We start from the raw sequence: 20,970 nt of genomic DNA on the forward strand, positions 1-20,970 counted from the left end.
TTCTGATGAGCCCATAAACGCCAGGTTTTGCCACTGTGTGTCAACGAGAATGAAATGAATGTAGGCCTTTAAAAGCATTTCGGCGGTTCTCGGTTGGCATCAGTGACTTGAAGAGCCTCCCTTCAGATCACTTCCCTCGACCTCGGCGGCTGTGCGAGAGCCTGTGGTTGCTGTGCCCGAAGGGGCAGGGGGTGCAGGTCGCAAGTTGTTCCCTGGGGCTGGGTCCTGTTGCCTGAACAGGTGTGGCAGGCGGCAGGCGAGCGCGGAACTCAACCTCCATATTCCTGGGCCCTGGGAATGCCCCTGCCACAGGAAGTGACTGGTGATGCACCCACAGGCGGCTCGCAGGCTGCTCCCAGCACCCCCTTCCCAGTGTTCTGTTAAGGTGATGCCTCTTCCTGGACCGGTAAACAGGGTTACCTACCTCAAGTGGAAAAACCAAGAGGGTGTTTGTAAAAGCAAATGCAGTTTTCAGGGAGTGATTTATTTTTTTAACTGGAAAATCTTGTGCTACCTGCCAGGTAAATCTCTAATTCTAAATTTCTCTAGAATTTTCACAACTGAGATTTTATCATAATTAGCACATTTTTATGATGTTATTTGTAAATATTGCTTTCCCAACATTTTCTCAACAATTCAACACTGAAAATCTAGCTTTTATAAAAGTCAAACCACCATGTATTTCAATAGTGATGTTTTAAAATGTATGTATGTATCTCCTAAGTATTTCATAAATATATAGTGTAGAGATTTCACTTTTTTCTAATTGAATTCATACTCAAAATTTGTTCTGGCCTGGCCGGTGTGACTCAAGTGGTTGAGCACCAACCCATGAACTAGGTCAAGGTTTGACTCCTGATCAGGGCACATTGCCCTGGTTGCGGGTTTGATCCCCAGTGGCGGGTATGCAGGAGGCAGCAGATCTATGATTCTCATCATTGATGTTTCTATCCCTCTCTCCTTCCTTCCTCTCTCTGAACTCAATAAAAACTTTTCTTAAATGTGATCTCCTATTCTGCTTACTGTGTTTTAAAGTTAAAGCCTAAAATGTTACAAAGTTTCTTACCATATTCTCAGAAAAAGAATCCCTCTTCTGCTTCTCAGAATTGATACTGACCAGTGGAGGGCAATAAAGGATATCCACAACCTAAAGCAGTCTTGAGCCACCCAGTCACGTTTGCAGTGAGGTGCTGATAAATAAGAGAAAATTATCCACTTATACTTCAGAGATTTGATACCCTGAATGGGTGACGGCCATTTTCTCACTCTGCAAAAGTTACAGCTTTTACAATTTTTTGCATATGCTGATAAACTATCCCTTAGAAAGGGGAGTTTCTAAGCAGCTACTAAGACTTCCAGCACCACTAAGTTTGCCCAGCAGACTTGTCTCCAATGCCAAACTCCAATAGAAACTTTCCTCTTATAAAAACAAAATAAGGGCCAGTAATAGAAAGTATTATGGAGCCCTTTCAAACTGAACTTTGGCATCCATTCCAAATGGGACCAAATGTAACATTTAAAACTAAAGGAATTTGTTGTAGACAATAATTTCCTGGCTTTAAGTTAGGACTATACTCAGCCTTATAAACGCTGGTATGGAAGAGAAAGCAATTACTGAAGTTTTACAAAGTTGTTTTAGACATTTTGGTCCATTCTTTTCAACTTAAACAATTTGTGAAATGATGTACAGTCATCAAAAGGATACATGTAGTTAATTTCTGGCTTCCATCAAGTTCCTCTAGTCGGAAACAAGGCAGTTCAAGTCTAAGGTTATTACTAGGAGATGCACCCAAGGGAGAGCCCCCCTACTTGGATAATGAGAGTATTTTCATAGTATAATTCTCCATCTGCCAGAAGATGTTTAACCAAGGCTTTGAATCTACTTCAACCTATGTTATAGTTTTAAGGTATTTCTCACTCTATTACAAAAATACAGAATGGCTGGATGAGAATTTGTTTAAAAAAGTTCACAGGTGAAATTAATTTAGAGACTTACAGCGGTTCCATCAAGTGTGCTTACAAGGATAAGCACTAACTGTACACCTTCCACAGACCGGATGCATGGAAACTCAGGGTTTCCTTAAGGCAAGCACATCACAACTAGTTCTTTTCTGTTAATTCTTGCATAAATCACATTCTGTATTCATACAAAAACAACTTAATGTTTTTTCTCTGACAAACTGTACATATAGAAACAAATTTCCAATTGAACATGAACTTAATTTTGAGGAGGTGCTCCTTGTCTCGTGACACTTAAAAAAAAAATTCCAGCTTTTATCTTCACAAAAGAATGCAGGAGCTGGGCAGTGAGGTGGACAGGACAGACAAGGCAGCTGCTCCGGGGCCAGCAGCAGTCTCTTCACCCTGAAGACCACGGGGCTCTGGGCACTCCGCTGCCCCAGCAGAGTTCAGGGCTACAAGGTGCAGGCTTCCTTTTGTTTCTCTTGGTAAGTCCACAAGGAGTTTTTAAATACTGTCCAGAGAGGCCGCGGGGGACTCAACCCCAACTTCTACCGGCCCCTTCCACCACCCCTTGAAGCTCCTCGCCGTGGTGGACCAGAGTTCATGTTACTCCCTCTACTCCAGTTACTGCCACTCCGGACCCCTCTGGAAGGAGTACCACTGCCTGGAGGGCCCCCAAAAGGTTCATCTCTGTGGTATCCATCATGGTGATCTCCATCCAAGGAGCTGGAACGCCCAGATTTTGGCACTCTTTGGGAAGGTCCTGGGCCCCCTCGGCCTAAAAGGAAACATTGATTTGACATGTGACTTTTTAATATCAGAAACTACTGATAACTCCTGGTACAAACTTGTACTCTGTGATGACAGTACAATACTTGTGGGTCTTTCTTTAAAACAGTTCTAAGGATGAGCATTCAGTGCACTAAGGGTTGTGCCTCTACTCTCTTCTTGACCGCTGTCTCATTCCCAGCCTGACTGGGGGCCATGCCCCTGCACATCAGCTAGACACGCTCTGCAAGGCAGTGTCGTCACCCTCCTGTGCCACAGGACTATTCTGAGGGCGAGTCTGCACAGCACTGACTGAACTCAGGAAGCACCTGCAGTGAAGGCAATTACAAATGCTAACCTAGAACACGTGTTCACTAGGGTTAGGCCACAGCCGTGTGGCACTGCTGATTTCCTTTTAAATAGTGAAATAAAATATTTCTTGAAAAACAAAAGCGTAGAAAGAAAAATACTAGCTTTTAGAATGATTTCTCCCAGGGATAGTTTCATTTGTTCTAGTCTTGGACACACAAACCTAGGTATCATTAAAATTATGATTTAAATTTTTTTTTCTCATGAGATGATAGGATTTGGCAACCTCTCCCATAATGCATTATCAGAAGAATATTGACAACTCCTTTTGCCTTAAATTTTTGAATGCAACTGAGTCCAGATAAGACAAAGAGGTTAGGAAAGTTAGCCAAAGGAATATTTTTAGCTTCTTTTCTTACAAAGTGCAGCCTAGAGACCCACAGAAGGTGCAATGGGAAAGCAGGTGTCAGCTGGGATATAATTTTCACACTAGGCACGTGGCCTCAACCAAGGACCTAAACAGTGTCCTGAGTGCCCATACCAACCAGCAGCAAAATGTGTGCTGAGACGGGGAGATCTGGTGGCAGGAGGCACCTTCTGAGGGGTTTGCTAGGAGAAGGACCAAACAACTGTCAAGAACAAAAGCCAGAATTTTGTCAGGAAGGCAGGTTACCTGGGGCGTGGAGCACAAGTTGGAGCACATGGTGGTCTTTCCAGCAGCCTCCACACCACACCCTGTACCATAGCCCCGTCTAACCTGAGACCAGACCTGGCGTCAGCATTTGGTGGCTCTGCCCTGGCTAAACGTCAGTGCTGCATCAAAAACAAAGATCCAGCCCAACTGAGCGGCTCAGTGGTTAGGCACTGACCTATGAACCAGGAGATCACAGTTCAATTCCCGGTCAGTTCACATGATTGATGTTTCTATCTCCCTCTCCCTCTCCCTCTCCCTTCCTCTCTGAAATCAATAAACACATATTTTAAAAATAATAATAAAGATCCAAAAGTTGTAGAAATAATCTTAATGCCCCCACTTGAAAACAACCCCTTCCAGGCCATGCTGCCCAAAGTCTTTGTGACTGGGCACACCAGTGAAACCCTGGAGCCGGGAGAGGACCAGTGCCCCCGCCACGCACAACGGAGACCTCCAGGGTTCCGAGCAGGCGTCAGTGCAAAAGGCACCACCAACAGCGACAGTGCTGGGCACCCTGACAAAGAGCTGAACTTGAACAAAGCAGAAGTTCTTCTCTTTTTTTTTAAGAATTTTGAGAGAGAGAGAGGAAGAGAGAGGGACAGAAACATCCATGTGAGAGCAAAACATCGATCAGCTGCCTCCTGCACACTCCCCAGGCATGTGCCCTGACTGGGAATCGAACCATGACTTTTTGGTGCACAGGATGATGCCCAACCAACTGAGCCACACCCGCCAGGGCAAAGCAGAGATTCTTGCAAGCAAGTGGAGGAGACCTGTGCAGAAGGCAAACTTGCAATCCTGAGTGAGAGGACCGACTGCCTGAGGGGTGAGCCTAAGCAAACTACATCTGCACCACCTTTGGGAACATGTGCCTTCCCGCAGCCTAAGCCCTGGAGGGTAGCACAGTGCCCTGGAACAGGCATTCCCTAGGAGGGCTGCCTGGAGATGAGGCCTCCAGAGGTCCCGCAGCCTTTTTGGCAGGCTGTGGCATCCACAGCTCCCAGAACTGGAAACTGGTCTCCACTTACCTTTGCCTCCTCGATCTTCAGAAGGACCCCCGGGGGGTTCCATTTCTCTATGCTCAGAGGTCCCTGGCCCATCATGCCAGGGGCGCTTTCGAGGTGGCAGGGATGCCATGTCCATGCCTTGGAGAGAAGAAGAACGCTCTCTGCTAGCTGGGGAATGACCATCATGAGGGGGATGGTCCGGGCGGGGAGCATCACGGAAATGTTCATGACCTGGCCCTGAAACAGAAACGCCGATGGACAAGGCTAAGAATCTGACAATCCCATTATATTACAATACGACCAACAGCAGACAGAAATTATACTGTTAAGAATTAGTAGCAATGTGAGAACTAACATTCACTCATGCAAGGAACATACCATGAGCACATATAAAAGGTCAAGATCAGAAATCAACCTACACCCTAAATTAAGAGGCAGGTAAGGTCCAGAAAAGTGGATCTCAAACTTTTAAGTCTGAGGATCTCTTTACCACCTTAAAAATTTCTGGGGACCCCCAAAGAGATTTCATTCATGAGAGTTATAGCTAACAATATTTGCGATATTAGCAATTAAGATGGAGAAAACTTTAATTCTCTTAACTACCTTTTTCAAAAACAAAACAATGAAGTGAAAAGAGTGCTGCTGTTTTCTATCCAGGCCAATCCCTGCAGAAATGCCCGGCTCACGGGAAGCCAGCCAGGCTCCAGCCGTCTCTGCACTCCATCTCTCCTCGCCAGTGAGGCTGCTGGCTGGAGGCGTGACAACAGTCCAGCCTCTGCTGGTGATGCCAGTTGGAAGAGAGAGAACCTGGTGGGCCTGGAGGGCCTCAGGCCCCAGGGTCTTGGAACTGCTGCCTGGAGTCACCACAGCCCCAGGCAGTCTCCTGCCTTACCTGGCTCTCGACTTCCATCCCAGGAGTCTGGTTTCCGACCTCCTTCAAAGCGAGGGAATTCATCAGGAGTGGGAAGTAAACCCTTCCTTCCTCCTACACAAAGAACAAAACACCACACTCACGTGCTGTGTCAGGTGTGTTCCCAGCTCTGACCTCCACAGCCCTGCCCTTCACGGAGCCAGTGTCCTCAGCACATACCTCGTGGGGCACCCCGACCTCTGCCCCGGAGGTCTCTTCCACGGGCAGCTTCCTCAGAAGCATCAAAGCTCTCCTCTGGACCGAAGTCATCAGGACCAGGAAAGCCATCCCTTCCTCGGGGGGGAGCCCGGCCTTCGTGTCTCGGGGGGGCTCCTCTTCTGAAACTGTGAGGAAAGCAGCAGACGGTCACCTCATCAATATGGACCTTACAGCTCTACGTTCACATTCCAAGAAAGCATCCTATATAATAAAAGCCTAGGTGGTGCGATGCCCTCACGCAATGTCATCACAAGATGGCTGCCCTCACAAAATGGCCAGCAGGGGAGGGCAGTTGGGGGCGAGATCAGGCCGGCAGGGGAGGGCAATCCGACTACATCCCCCAAGGGGTCCCAGATTGGAGAGGGTGCAGGCTGGGCTGAGGGACACCCCACTCCCATGCACAAATTTCGTGCACCAGGCCTCTAGTATGATATAAGAAGACAGGATGCAAAGTTAAATGGGAGAAAAAGTAAAACTGTGCATTTTTAAAAGTATACATTTTACAATCCCAATATTACAGGCAAAAACAGGCAGGAAGTAAACATCAGAATGTAGAATTATTTTAATATTTTTAGGCTTTGAGGAATAATAATAGCAGTGAGCATTTTTTAAGTGCTTCTATCATGCCAACCGCTTTACATTATTCATTTCATTCCACCCTCAAAACCACCCCATGAAGCTGGCATTATGACTAACTCCATTCTACCCATGAGCACACTGAGGCACAGAGGTTAAGTCATGGACTTAGGGACACACATAAGCACTCAGGTCTGAACTCGGCCAATCTCGCCCCTCAGCCCAGGCTCTTTACCATTGCTCCCAAATACTTCTCATTATCATTGAAATTTTTGTAATGAATATTTAACACTTATAATCAGGAAAAAAAGAAGAGTGTGGGCCCATGCCTGCCAACTGTGACAGACATATTTGGGGGCCTCTGCCTTGGCCCCCACTCCAGTCTCTACACAGGGGTGGCTATTACTGTCACCCACGGCCCCGCTCCACAGCAGACTGGGGACAGCAGGCATCGGCTCAAGGGCAGGCTGGTGCCCCGGCTAGAGGACAGTTTCCCTCCCTCAGGATTCTGGACTGGGAGTCAGTCAGCGGGAGTGTTGCTGAAGCTGGGGGGCAGCAGAACAGGGGCCTGCAAGCGGGAAGGGCGCTGCCCCAGGCAGCGAGAAGGGTCAGAAGGCGGCAAGGGCATGGGCTGGTCCGCAGGAGCCACCTGCCGGTACTTCCTTCAGGCCAGGCCTTCTGCTTTTCCTTGAGTCTCCATCCTATTATCTTTTGCTCCATTTTACTTTGAAAATTTTCCAATTTGCAGTTAAGTTGAAAACCTAGAACAAGCCCATATATCCATCACCTAGATTAATCAGTTCTTATGGTTGCACACATGAGCTTTAGCTTCTCTTTATCCACCTGTTTCCAGATTCATGTTCTAAACCATTCTAAAACCAGCTGCTGGCATGTGCATCATCCCTGAATACTACAGTATGTTCCTTCTAAAAACACCGTTTCTCCTATAACATACTGTTACTACTCTAACATGGAATATTGTTTATTCCATAGTCTCATTCAACTGTCTCCTTTTGTCCTCAAAATGTCCTTTACAGTTGTTTTAAAATATGAATTTGTCATAATCACTTATTGTCACTCGTAGTCATGTTTCTGTGTTCTACTTTAATCCACAACTGTCCACCTCCCTAGTTTATCTTTTGTGATCTTGACTTGTTGAAAGGTCACCCACGTGTTTTATAGAATGTCCCACAATGTGAACTTTTCTGATTGTTTCCTCATGATTAGATTCCGGTTAAACATCCTTACACTTTCTACGTGGCGTCTGTTTGTTTCATGGATTATGATGTACAGGTGGGAGGGCCTGCACCTCACTACACAAAGGCAATCTCCTCTGCAGGTACCCCTGTCCCCACAATCTTGTCCCCAAGGGCTTTAGCTTCCAGGGATGAGCCTGGCCTGAGGTCACGTCTGAGTCATGTTCCTGCACACACGGGGATGACCAGCACAGTGGCTGAAATAACAGCAAAAGGTAAGGGTGGAGCTGGCCAGGAGAGGGGCGGAGCAGGAAGAGGAAAAGCAGACAGCACTACTGCCCCGAGAAGCACAGGGGTAACCCCCAAATGCAGCAGGCAGCAGGACTCTCGCCCAGGAACCATCATGCAACTGCCCTCGTTACAAGAAAACAGAGAGAATCTAAGATGCCCTAATCAGAAAACAGCTCCTGTTAAGACGTTTGTGTAACACACACCCCCTCCCTGCCCGCCACCAAAAAAAAAAAAAATTCTTATGTTGAAGACCTAAATGTGATATTAGGAGATGGGCCTTTGAGGTCATTAGAGTTTACTGCTGGGGCCCTCATGGTGGGCTCAGTGGCCTTCTAAGAAGAGGCACCAGGGAGCTAGGGGACTGTCTAGGGCGGGGGGATAAAATGGACACATATGTAATACCCTTTGTAATACTTTAAGCAATAAATAAAAATAAAAAAAAAAGAAGAAGAAGAAGAGGCCCCAGGGAGAGCTTGCTCACTCTCCTCCAGCTGCAGACAGGGAGAGGGTGGCCGTCTGCAAGCCAGGAAGAGAAGTCTCACCAGAGACCACCCTGCTGGGTCCTGATCTGGGACTTTCAGCCTCCAGAACTGTGAGAAGAGAGATTTCTGTTGCTTATGCCGAGCAGGATGGTATTTGGTTACAGCAGCCTGAGCTCCTAACAAACTGACCTCTCTCAAATGCCTCTCCTTCCTTATCTAACAGGTTCATTTCATCACATTACTGCGACACTGATGCTGCTCCAGGTGCCGAGGCCTCAGTGGTGGGTGCGCAGAGCCGTACCCTCAGGGAGCTCCGCAGGATGCAAGAGAGGAAGAAATGGACACAGCACTGGTGTCACACAGTGCTAGGTGCTGCGAAGCAATAGAAAGCAGAGTAGAGGCCTGGGTGTAGCAGGAGGGGAGGTCCACCTGAAGTGAGCCACACCGTTTGGGAACCGAGTCCCAGGCAGAGGGAGCAGCAAGCACAGCAGGACCAAAAGCCTGGTGGGCATCTCCAAAGAGCAGCACAAAGCTGTAAGCAGCACCAGAGTTTAGACGAAACACAGCACAAACTGAGGCTTAGTAAACCTGAAACTACGCAAGATGCAGAGACTCAAGAAATCAAAGTCCTGTTGCTGCCAAAGCCATTGGAAATGAGGCGCCTGCAGAGACAAAAAGCCACTTCAGAGTGAATACCTGGCTATCATAAAGAAAGGCCCTTATGAAAACTGGGAGCCCTGCCCTAACCGGTGTGGCTCAGTGGATAGAGCGTCGGCCTGCAGACTCAAGGGCCCCGGATTCGATTCCGGCCAAGGGCATGTACCTGGGTGTGGGCACATCCCCAGTAGGAGGTGTGCAGGAGGCAGCTGATGGATGTTTCTCCCTCATCAATGTTTCTAACTCTCTATCCCTCTTCCCTTCCTCTCTGTAAAAAATAAAATCTATAAAAATAAAACACACACACACAAAAAAAACTGGGAGCCCTTAAATCTTTTTTCCCCCCCAAAACTCCCTTCCAATAGCTGCTTTCCTTAACCCACTATTTCACCCTCCGCGGCCCTTTTATCAGCCAACCTTTTCTAACACATCCTGTGGGGATGGGGACTGCCAACCCCTGACTCAGTCACCTCCTAGCAACACTAATGAGAGCTGTGATGGGAAGAGAGATGAGCAGAAGACTGAGGTGGCGCAGGCAGGAGTGCGGAACAGCGCGGGCCCCGCAGGGCCTCCAAAGGTCAAGAACCGCTGATGCTCAGCGCGGCCCCGTGTCTGTAAAACGTTTACAGTGACACCTGTCTGACAATTCACTGTAACAACAAGGCTAAATAGCACACAGTAAATATCATCTTCATTGACTATTCTGAGTCTCTCTTGAAATTTCACTAATTCTAGTTTTTTTCTCCATATTTCTCTTATTTTTTTATTTTTATTTTTTCCTCCTCCATATTTCCTGTGTTACTTTTTTAAAAAAATATTGATTCCACAGAGGAAGGGAAAAGAAGAGATAGATAGAAACATCAATGATGAGAGAAAATCATTGATTGGCTGCCTCCTGCACGCCTCCCATTGGGGATCCAGCCCGCAACCCAGGCATGTGCCCTGGTTGGGAACTGTGACTTTCTGATTCACAGGCCAATGCTCAACCACTGAACCACACTGGCCAGGCTCCTGTGTTCTTTTTTTACCCCAAGCAAGCTTAGTGCTCATTCAAGACTGACCTTGACCTATTTTAACAGCACTGATTTGATTTTGTTAGGATCTTTAGGCAATTTCACAAGAACTATGTATTGAACAATTCCTTTATTCTTCATCTATATATCTGTCTCGTCTTTCATCATTCTAATCCACAGAACCTGGAAATTTCTAATCCGTTCCAAGAAACTTTGTAGTATGCAGATCTTCCCATTACTTTAAAACAACCAAAAAGATGCAAAGAAAAAATGATTTCCACATTGTAAAGACAAAAGAACCACATAAAGGTTAAAAAGCATAATTTTTTTTAAAGTCTAAATGCAAAACGTGGAGAGTATAGGCTACAAGTGAAAAAGAGACTGTGGGGAAAACAGGCAAAAAGCTCCAGGGAAGAAGAAACAGACCCCACCTTTCTTCTCTGCGCCCTCGAAAACGTGGGTCCTCGGGGTCCCGGGGGAATCGCTCATCTCCAGGTCTGCGGCCTTCCCATGCCCCTGGCGGGCCCCGGGCTGCGCCCCGGCCATCCCCCTCGCTGAACTCCCTGTGATCAGGAGGAAAGGGAGGCCCGGGCCCCCCTCGCCTCCACTTCTCTTCTTGTGGTAAAGGTCCTCCTCGCCCCTCAAAATCACGTAATCGGTGGCCAAAGCGCTTGTCAGGGTGGAAGTCATCTGGCCTGCTGAAGTCGTCAGGAAAGTCGGGGTGAGGGCCGCGTCGATCAGGGGGACCCCTGCAGTCCTGGCCGCCCCGGAACGGCCCCCTGTCGGCACCGTGCTCGGGGCCGCTGCTCTGCTCGTGCCGCCTCTCGGACAGCGGGCCCATGTGGTGGTTTGGAGGGCCCCGGGAGTCACCTACGGGAAACAAAGCTGCTTTTACCAGGTCTTCCAGACTCTTTCATTCAGAGTCTCCCCTCCTTGGCTCTCAGCACACTGAGGAGACCACCATCTCCAAGGCATCATATAATGAGAGGAACTAGGGTTTTGTACAGATTTCAACTTCATCACCCGCTAGTTAAGCCACTCGACCTAAAGCAAATTACTCATCTCAAACGGCATTAGCAACACCCACCTTCCAAGATAGCGATTAAGTAGGAAACATAAGACAGCCTCACAGGAATAGCCTGAGCTCCCCTCCCTGCCCCTCTTCCCGTGCAGGCCAGGCAGCCAAGCAGAGCCCACGGCTGCACTGGTAAGGCCTGCAGAGCCCATCACAGGGCACTGGGCCCCCTGCCGCCACCTCCGAAGTCACTCCTTTAACCCCTCGCTCATTTCACTTGGCCTGTTACTCACACTTTGGTTCTAGACACTCTCTTTTGGAAGGCACAGGGAGGCGCTTCTCTTCTGAGTGCCTGGGCCACGCAGCCTCACTCTACGCTCTACGCAGGCTCCGGTTCAGGTTCAAGCGAACACTCTTTCTGCCTCTCTAGGAATGATAGCCCTCCTCTGTAATATTGTCACCATTCTTTGCAAATAATATTTGGAAACCCACCAAAAATTTTTTGAAATATCTGAACATGTAATATATTTAAATTACTGAATAAAAATGGAAAAAGACCAGTGAATTTCTGATGGTGAACTGAGCTCACTGCCCACCTCTGGGGGATGTTTTCCTGAACGGCTGTGGCCATTTTAAACGAGCACTTATTTTGGTCAACACACAATGAAATCACATTTCTGAAAAGTGGAGAGCAAAGGGACACTCCTGCCTCTAAAACAAGTAAGGGCTTAAATAAAATTCTTTTCATTCTGCACCCTGGCAATAAAGATGAGCTGAATTTTGTTTCCAGGTATCATAGTCAGCCATAATTCCTACCCTTCCAATGTCCTTCCTCTTACATTTCTGTCCATTTCAATCCCTCCTCACCATTCAAACATGGAAGTTTCCATATGAAAATACAGCATCTGAAGAATTCTCTCCTTCCCTCCATGAAACCAGCCCTCTCCATCATGCTCAGGAAAGCCCCTTCCGACCCGCCTCTTGGTTCAGCTTGCAAATGCCCCAGACCCGTCTCCTAATGGAAGACAGCCCCCACCTCTCAGTATCCCTGACGTACGTCTTCGCTCTGACATTGTGCTGCTGGAACTGGGTGTGACCTCTGACCTGAGGAGCTGAGCATATTCCACTTGGACTTACCTATGAAGACTAATCTTCCCATGACTCTTTCTGTCTACAAGTCCCCTGTTTATCCAGGGAAAGAAACCCACCACTACCAGTTAAAAGGGACGTGGCCCCCGGGGATGGGGCGGCAGCGCAGGTTAGTCCAGTAGGGGACGGCAGGGCCCCTTTTTCGGCTCTCCCTTCTCCCTTTTGTCCCTGGGAGGAAAAAGAGGAGGAAGGAGGAAAGAGAAAAGAGAAGAGGAAAGAAAGAGAAGAGGGGAAGAACAAGGAGGGAAACAGGCGGAGACAGACACAGGGCAGGGGAGAGGGGAAGAGGAGGCGCTCAGCTTGCTGACGGCTGTACCTTGTGGATAAAAGACTCTTCCTTCTTACAGCCCCCAAATTCAAAGATGGTCCTTCATGCTTGCTTTCTCTTACTTTCCCTGTGGGCCACCCCTCCATAGGATGGGATTAAATAAGCATCTAATTCTTGTATTCCTTCCTTTATCCCTACCTCTAATATCTCATATACATTCAATCAAGCTTTAAATTCCCCAAGTGCTAGGGCTGGAAATGCTGACAAGGACTTATCTTCATCTGGTAAAACCACAAGAACCCTAACATGAACCACAGGGTGCTGTGGGCTTAGCCAATTTAAAAAAAAAAAAAAAGAGGAGAAGGAGGGAAGGTCTTTGAACAGCCGCCTGCACAGAACACAGGCCCTCTGGTTTGTCCTCCACTGGATGCACCACTGCACCTCCTAGTCCCCCCACTCCCTCCCAGCCTCCCCTCACCTCTCCAGCAGCCTGCAGCCTCTGCATCCCTGCTCCAGCTCTTCCTGGGGGCGCAGGAGAAGAGCTTACCCCTTTGGGAACAAGGACTCTGGCTCCCAGCATGTGCTCTTTCAACTCCTAAGATTAACACCTAATTTCCAAATAGCTCCACATCTAACTAAACCAGTGATGGCGAACCTATGACACGCGTATCAGAGGTGACACGCGAACTCATTTTTTTGGTTGATTTTTCTTTGTTAAATGGCATTTAAATATATAAAGTAAATATCAAAAATTTAAGTCTTTGTTTTACTATGGTTGCAAAGATCAAAAAATGTCTCTATGTGACACGGCACCAGAGTTAAGTTAGGGTTTTTCAAAATGCTGACACGCCGAGCTCAGAAGGTTCGCCATCACTGAGCTAAACACTGGCATCCTCATCTCTGTGCTCTCCGACAGTATCCGCCACCTGAGGCGTGGCAGGTCGGTGCGCTGCCCTATTCTTTTCAAGTGGCGCAGAACAATGTAACCAGCTAAACAATCCAATACTTGATACAATTTGGAGGGAGAAGGGGATGATATTAAAAACACTTAAAATCTCGGAATTCTTTATCCCATCAAAACATCTAAAATGACCCAGTTCAGCTCCCAGCTGCACTCCCATCCCCCAGGCGGACAGGCCTCCGGCCGCTCTGGAGGAGCTCGCTGCCTGCGCAGGTTTCTGGCTAGCAAAAAGCCACGGGTGAATGCCTCATCAGACAGAACTGTGGCCTGAAGTGGCTGTGCTCTTGTTTTTCCTAGAGGTTCAAGTGACCATTCTATCAAACACTTACCAGTAAAGCTATGCATTGTAAAAAAAAATTTTTTTTCTTTCTGTCAACAGTAAGGTTGACGCAAAGGTGGTGAAGTACAACCTCTTACCCCGCCAGCAGATATTTACCTTTGTTAGGGCCAGGTCCTTGTCCAGGGTTAAGAGGGGGGATGCGACCTTGTGCTCCCTGCTGCCCTAGGCCTGGGATCAGGGGTGGGGGGCCTGTGCTCTGTCCTTCCTGAAAAGATGTTTTTAAAGAGGGAGTGTGAAACCACAGCTTGTGCTTTGTGAATAGCAATTGTATTATAATGTGACAAGAGAAAAACATTACGTTTCCCCAAAGCCACCAGCAGTAAATGTATAGCTAGTGACATCACAGCAAAACTGTCCTTAAATTCAGGGAGATACTTCTTTTACCATAATAAGAGGAAACACACCTATTTTAAACCTGCTGATAGGTTTTATTTAAAGCTAAATCTTGACTTCTTAAGCTAAACAAGAACGTCAATGGAAAGCGAGAAATCATGAGGTAGTGACAACACCCCGCACAGAGGACCTCCTGGCAACAGGGAGACCACTCTTCCAGGACGCGCCATTCCTCTCGGTGCCACAGCTTCTTCGAGCCACAGAACAGCAGGCGGCAGGGCTGGGTGTGAAAAGGGGAGTGGAGAACAGAAAGGGCTGGGCTCCTGCCAAGGGAGGTGTCCACACCAGCTTGCTCCTTTCACATGCCCCCTATCTCTATCTACTGCTCATTCCCTGCTCCGTCACCTGGGATCTTGTGGATTCATTTGGTTCTGGCAGCATCTATCTTAATACAAACCTGCTGCTCTGATGCTTTTAATCTCCTTGCTCTGGACCCCAAGCTTGTCCCTAGTCCTCATATGCAGTGTTTTTATCTAGCCAAGTCTAAATTCTGATTTCCCACACTGTCCAATGACCTTGGGTCAGGTCTGCTGACAAACACACACACCTTCTATGAAAATAGCACAGTTTCAAAAATCAATAGCAAAATTGTATTCACACTCCAAACTAGCTGGCACGAAAGAGCAGCTCTCACTGCAGGACACCACTATAGCTATAACAATAACACCAGTAATTTCTATATTTGTTTTTTGTATGTTTCATACCCAAACAACTCATGCTGTTAATACCTGACAGCAATTCCAGTAAATTAAACCAATTAAAACAATTGGTTTAAATAATTCGCCTGGTCAAAGTGAAGAAAGTATTTCAGTATGTGGCAAACATGAGCAAAGATCTCATCAGGCCAACTTCTGAGATGTGAAATACCCTATTTCAAATATTCATTCCATCAATATTTCTATATGTCAATTAAATCTTTACAGCATTATGCTTTGCATTTATAAAATATTTTAGTACATGATAGAATAAAACTTATTAAAAAGTACACAATAAATTCTGGAAGTAAACTCAAATACCATCAGATTCTTCGCTGCTGTAAAATTTTTCAGTTCTAGAAGATCTACTGAAGAGTACCACAGAGTCTTATTCAGCTAGTTCTTTTAATTCTGAAAACCCAGTGGTCACCTTCACATGGCAAATGCTCAGAGCTGTTAACAGAGTGCTTTCTACACAGTGCCCACAGTATGGCCTTTCCCCGGGAATGGAGGCCAGGGAGTCACGTCCTCTGAAAGGTGCAGGAGCACACACCCCAGAGGCCAGCGTGTTAACCCTTCCCTGCTCATGCAGTCCTTCTGTACGTCTCCCCAAGCAACCTGAGCACTATAACTTGGCCAATAAAAGCCGAACTGTCAAAAAAAGGTCAAGAAAAATTCCACAGAAATATTCCCTCACAAATATTCTTGTAAGCTGAAAACAACTCGGACAGAATTCTGTCCACAGGGTCAGGATTTGAGAATGTGTAATTCTGGCCTGAGAACTAAGGTCTACTGGGGCCTTAAACACCTATCGGAAAAGGTGGAGCTGGCAGGCCACGCTCCAAAGGACCCAGAAAAGGGCTGGCAGTCCCCCGGCTTCCTCCCCAGGCCACAGCTCTTTTGGAGGCTTGGAACAATTATCAACTAGATTCCACCTTTTCTGGAAGAACATCTATTAAAATACAGGTTGAGAAGTTAAGATTCACATTGCAATACGTGTGATGGTCTATTTCATTTTCTTGTCTCCCACTTCAGCTGTGATGCTCTTCTCAGGCCGCTATCACCACCTGAGAGGCATTCCCGTCAGCTGTGCCGCATCTTCCCAAAGGGTAATGCCCACAGTTGGAAAGAAAGAATACCTGATTGAAGGGGGCCCGGGGCCCATCGCCCAGTAGAGCTGTTTTCTGCTGCTGGAATGGCATTTGCCCTTGAGACGGATGTGGCCCGCGGGCAGGGTTCTGCTGTCCCTGAGGCCCAGGGGGCCCCTGCATGCCACCTTGGGGTGGAGGCCCCAGAGAGCCCTGGGGCGGCCCCTGCTGTCCTTGTGAGCCTGGTGGCCCTCGCAACTCCTGGGGAGGGCCCAGCATCGACCCTTGAGGTGGAGGCCCCTGCATGGCGCGCATCTCCTGAGGGCCTCGCATCTCCTGGGGGCCTCGCATCTCCTGGGGGCCTCGCATCTCCTGAGGGCCTCGCATCTCCTGGGGGCCTCGCATCTCCTGGGGGCCATGTCCCAGTAGTCCACTTGGAGGGTGAGGTCTCATCTCTTGAGGTGGGTGGCCCATCATCATGCCTTGGGGAGTAGGACCCTGATTCTCTCGAGGGCCTGGAGGACCCTGCATTCCTCTTGGATTCAGTCCCATCAGAGGTCCCTGAGACACGGGACCTTGGATCCCCTGAGACCCGGGCCCGCCTTGTATTCCATGAGGATGAGGAGGTCCTTGCATTCCTCTGGGACCAGGTGGCCCCTGCATACCTTGAGTACCTGGAGGCCCCTGAGGGCCCATATGCCCCTGGGGACCAGGTGGGCCTTGGGGGCCGATGTGACCTTGTGGCCCAGGTAGGCTTTGAGGACCCATATGACCTTGAGGACCAGAATTACCCTGTGGCCCAGGTGGTCCTTGAAGTCCCAAAGGGCCATGAGGTCCAGGATGCCTTTGCATTCCTTGGGGGCCATGTATGTCCTGAGGCCTCGGCAACCCTTGGGGTGGGCCCTGGGGCCCTTGTGGTCCCATGAATCCTTGTGGCCCTCCACCTCCCTGATGCAATGGAGGACCTTGTGGTCCCATTTGTCCCTGGGGTCCAGGGGGTCTGAACTGTCCCTGTGGACCTGGAGGCCCCATTTGAGCCATGTTCATTGGCATCTGCTGAGATGAATGGGGCTGTTGAAAACCTTGAGGAATCTGAGACATTGGACCTTGTCCTGGAAAGGGCTGGGGTCCAAGAAGAGGGGTACCAGATGCAGGAGGAGGCTGAACTTGCTCAGCCTGTTTTTGTGCAAGCCTTTCAATTTTAAGTTGCTGGAAAGAAAAAAAGAAAAAGCATACTGAAAAGTAAGCCAGAAGATGACAATGTGGCTGTCACTTATTTCATTGGGGAACCTCAAAACAAACACAAGGCATCAACCTCTTAAAGCCCCAGCAGTAACTCGAGTCCATATAACATTCAGACGTACAGATGGCGCTCAGGCCTCCAGACTCACTCTAGACCAGCGGTTCTCAACCTGTGGGTCGGGACCCCTTTGGAGGTCGAACGACCCTTTCACAGGGGTCACCTAAGACCATCGGAAAACACATATATAATTACATATTGTTTTTGTGGTTAATCACTATGCTTTAGTTATGTCCAATTTGTAACAATGAAAATACATCCTGCATATCAGATATTTACATTACGATTCATAACAGGAGCAAAATTACAGTTATGAAGTAGCAACGAAAATAATTTTATGGTTGGGGTCACCACAACATGAGGAACTGTATTAAAGGATCATGGCATTAGGAAGGTTGAGAACCACTGCTCTAGACTAACTCTTCTAGGTGCTGGGAAACAACAGTCAGGATTATGTACATCCATCTTGACCAGGAAAAGCCCAAAAATTTACCAGTTTTTTGTTATTCTTGGTAGCTGTCAAGGTAGGAAAACTAAGAACAAACCATCTGCTTTAGAGCCGACAGAAAAAGAAAAATTATTTTATCTGGGGATAAATAAGTGAATTTAAATTTAAACTTGTTGGCTTTCTCTTTTCTACTAAAAGTGTATATTTAATTTAGGTCTACTCACTGCTTGACTGCTCTAGTTAGAAACTAGCTCCTCCCGTAGAGGAAGAAGGGGTGGTGCTTATCGGACCCTCTGAGAGGCCCGTCCCTTCTCCTTAGGAGCCTATCAATAATGTCAGCCCTACTTTTTAGAGCATCTGGAATCCCCCAAAGAGCTTACCTCTAGGAGCTGTGGGTTAGTATACTGTAATGTGGCCATTTCTTGCTCAATTTCTGCTTGCGTTTTTTTCTTCTCTTCCAATTTAATGTCCTCTTTTCTGTCATTCAGTACCTCGTTTGGCGCAGGAATTGGAACTTTATTTTGCATCCAAGCCTTGGGAAAGAAGAGAATATTAAAATATGCCCTAAGTGTGTAATTTACAATGGGAGAATGAGAAAAACCATTCTATCATGTCATTCATTGGCTCATTCCAACTTTCTAAATACAAGGTGGCTCACCTGGTGCACTGTCTTTATTTCTGATGCTAATTCTTAGTGACACATGAGTGGGATTTGGCAAGCACATGACTAGGTAGCAATCACTAAATTACTAAAAGTTGTTAGATCTGGCATGTTATTAAGAATGTGTGCCGAAACCGGTTTGGCTCAGTGGATAGAGCGTCGGTCTGCGGACTGAAAGGTCCCAGGTTCGATTCCAGTCAAGGGCATGTACCTGGGTTGCGGGCATATCCCCAGTAGGAGATGTGCAGGAGGCAGCTGATCGATGTTTCTCTCTCATCGATGTTTCTAACTATCTCTCTCCCTTCCTCTCTGTAAAAAATCAATAAAATATATTAAAAAAAAAAAAAAGAAAAAGAATGTGAAGCTCACCTGCCTCTTCCAAAGGACACCCCCCCCCCCCCGCCCCTCCCCACGTCCCCACCTTGTGCTGAGGGAACCAATAAAGCAGAAGACAGGCAATGCAGAAGAGAGTTGATGCACTCTCTGGGCTCCGGCCTCTTTTTCTTCCTTCCTCCAATAACATCGATGATAATAAGGAGGTGAGAATAATAAAAGATCTGGAGAAGACTCATGACAAACTCAGCACTAAATGCAAAGCAGCAGATGGGAACTACATCTAAGAATGCCTGAAATATGTGAAAAATGCTCTAAAGGTCAACAGCACAGAAATATCGCCAACAATGAGAGGATGCAGAGAACCCTGTTTCTAAACGTCAATCAGACTCACCGAGCAGCACCACCAATGCATGAACGAGATGGGCCACTCACCTGCTGGAACTGAGCAGGGATAGGTTTTGCATAAGGAACTTTCTTCTGAGGTACTTTTTTCTGATCCTTTTGCATCACTTCCTCCATTCCCCAATCTAAACCTGGAATTGTCATTTCAATTTCATTTGACTCATCTTTCCCTGTAATCATAAAGATAAGTAATTAGTCAAGGAAATAAAAGAAAGTGGCCACTTCATCAATGAACACATTTTTGGAAGAATAGATTAAATGTTATGCAGTTTACATTACTTATATAAACATTTCTTCAAAAAAAATGGCATTATCAAAATAACTTAATATCAGAAAGATAAGAAACAGACCTATAAAAATTTTATAACAATAGAATTTATAGGTATAATTTCTCTTACCCATCTGCTCTTGTTCCATGGCTAATTTAAGTTGTTCTGGTATTCCCATCCCTGGTATTACTGCCAGGCTATTAGGTTCAAGGTCATCTATAAATAGGAATACATCCACTATCAATAGAGATTTTATAAATGTAGTGGTCCAACAAAATTAGAACTTTTATAAAAATGAAACTTATAGGTGGTTTACAAATCAATAAACTATAAAACTAAAATTCATTTTGTAAAATCTTCTCAATACCTAACACTTTTATAACAGACTATCTCATTTCAAAGAAGGAGAAATGTGCGGAGCCTCACCATATTCTACTCCATCTTCTGACATTCCTGGTAATAGGTTTAGATTATAGCGATCACGCATTTTATCACCTGGTCGGTTTCGGGTCCAGAATTTGCTGCAAAATAAAAGTAATGGATGGGAAAGGCAAGGAGCACGAGCTCAGTATATTTCTGGGCACTTAAGAGTACAAACCAGTCCTCTGGTAAACACAATTTTACAATGCTTTTCTTCTAAAAATTTAAAATGCAGAAAGACGGTTTTTAATCAGAAGGCAAAACAAAATTTGAATGACAAAGTCATATTCAATACTCAATCTCCTTCTCATAACATATGTACTTATAAAACACCACAAAAAATGTTCCTAAGAACAAGACAGAATACAAATTAATATACCGATCTATCAATAAAAAATGTACATACTTATTTCCACCTGCCCCATGAACACAGTAACCCCTTGTTACTTTTTTCACAGAAAGCTTACCTGGTATGGTCATTTGAGCCTGAGCAGAGGATATGTCCAAGAGGATGCCACGCCAGGCTCCAGATCATTCCTTCGTGGGCCATCTCCATCCCGCCCACTTCCTTCTCTACCCTACAATAGCACCACAGAAAGAAGTCTTTTTCACAAAAGATATATATATATATATATACATATATATATATATATAACTTATATATATATATATTTAAAGACATTTTATTTTAGTGTAACATATAGCTACCAAAGCCTATTACTTTTAATCTGTCAATTTCACATGATATAGGGGCGCTGATTTGTCATCAATAACATTTTTTTAAAATATGTTTTTATTGATTTCAGAGTGGAAGAGAGAGAGAGAGAGAGAGAGAGAGAGAGACAGAAACATCAATGATGTTTCATTGATTGCCTGCCTCCTGCACACCTCCTACTGGGGATCAAGCCCACAACCTAGGCATGTGCCCTGACCGAGAACTGAAAATGACCTACTGGTTCATAGGTCAACACTCAACCACTGAGCAACACCAGCTAGGGAAAATGCTTCAAAAATGATTTACCAATAAGAAACAAGAAAATTTATTTTATTTGCTCTTAATGACTTCTACATCCAAAAATAAATGTGCTCAGTTTTCTATTCCAAGCTGGGTTTCCAGAATGGAAAGCTGCAGGAAGTCTCT

General features: G+C 46.4%; 1 protein-coding gene across 2 annotated transcripts in view; it reads right to left on the reverse strand.

Moving 5' to 3' along the window:
- Positions 1-461: 461 nt before the first annotated feature.
- WDR33 (WD repeat domain 33) overlaps positions 462-20,970 on the reverse strand; it is a 106,328-nt gene continuing 85,819 nt past the window's right edge. Inside the window, exons 11-21 of one of the 2 annotated variants that reach the window (XM_081096298.1) lie at positions 20,297-20,407; positions 19,836-19,930; positions 19,539-19,625; positions 19,171-19,310; positions 18,122-18,274; positions 16,045-17,202; positions 10,516-10,954; positions 5,831-5,994; positions 5,633-5,725; positions 4,762-4,977; positions 462-2,740 (exon numbers count right to left, since the gene is read on the reverse strand). In XM_081096298.1, the coding sequence (XP_080952424.1) occupies positions 2,564-2,740; positions 4,762-4,977; positions 5,633-5,725; positions 5,831-5,994; positions 10,516-10,954; positions 16,045-17,202; positions 18,122-18,274; positions 19,171-19,310; positions 19,539-19,625; positions 19,836-19,930; positions 20,297-20,407 (2,833 nt within the window). In that variant the 3' untranslated portion in view covers positions 462-2,563. Of the gene's footprint in view, positions 2,741-4,761; positions 4,978-5,632; positions 5,726-5,830; positions 5,995-10,515; positions 10,955-13,913; positions 14,023-16,044; positions 17,203-18,121; positions 18,275-19,170; positions 19,311-19,538; positions 19,626-19,835; positions 19,931-20,296; positions 20,408-20,970 lie in introns of both variants that reach the window. The other variant, XM_081096299.1, reaches the window with a different exon arrangement.

This window comes from Myotis nattereri (assembly GCF_964212035.1).
Source record: "Myotis nattereri genome assembly, chromosome: 7".
NCBI lineage: Eukaryota > Metazoa > Chordata > Mammalia > Chiroptera > Vespertilionidae > Myotis > Myotis nattereri.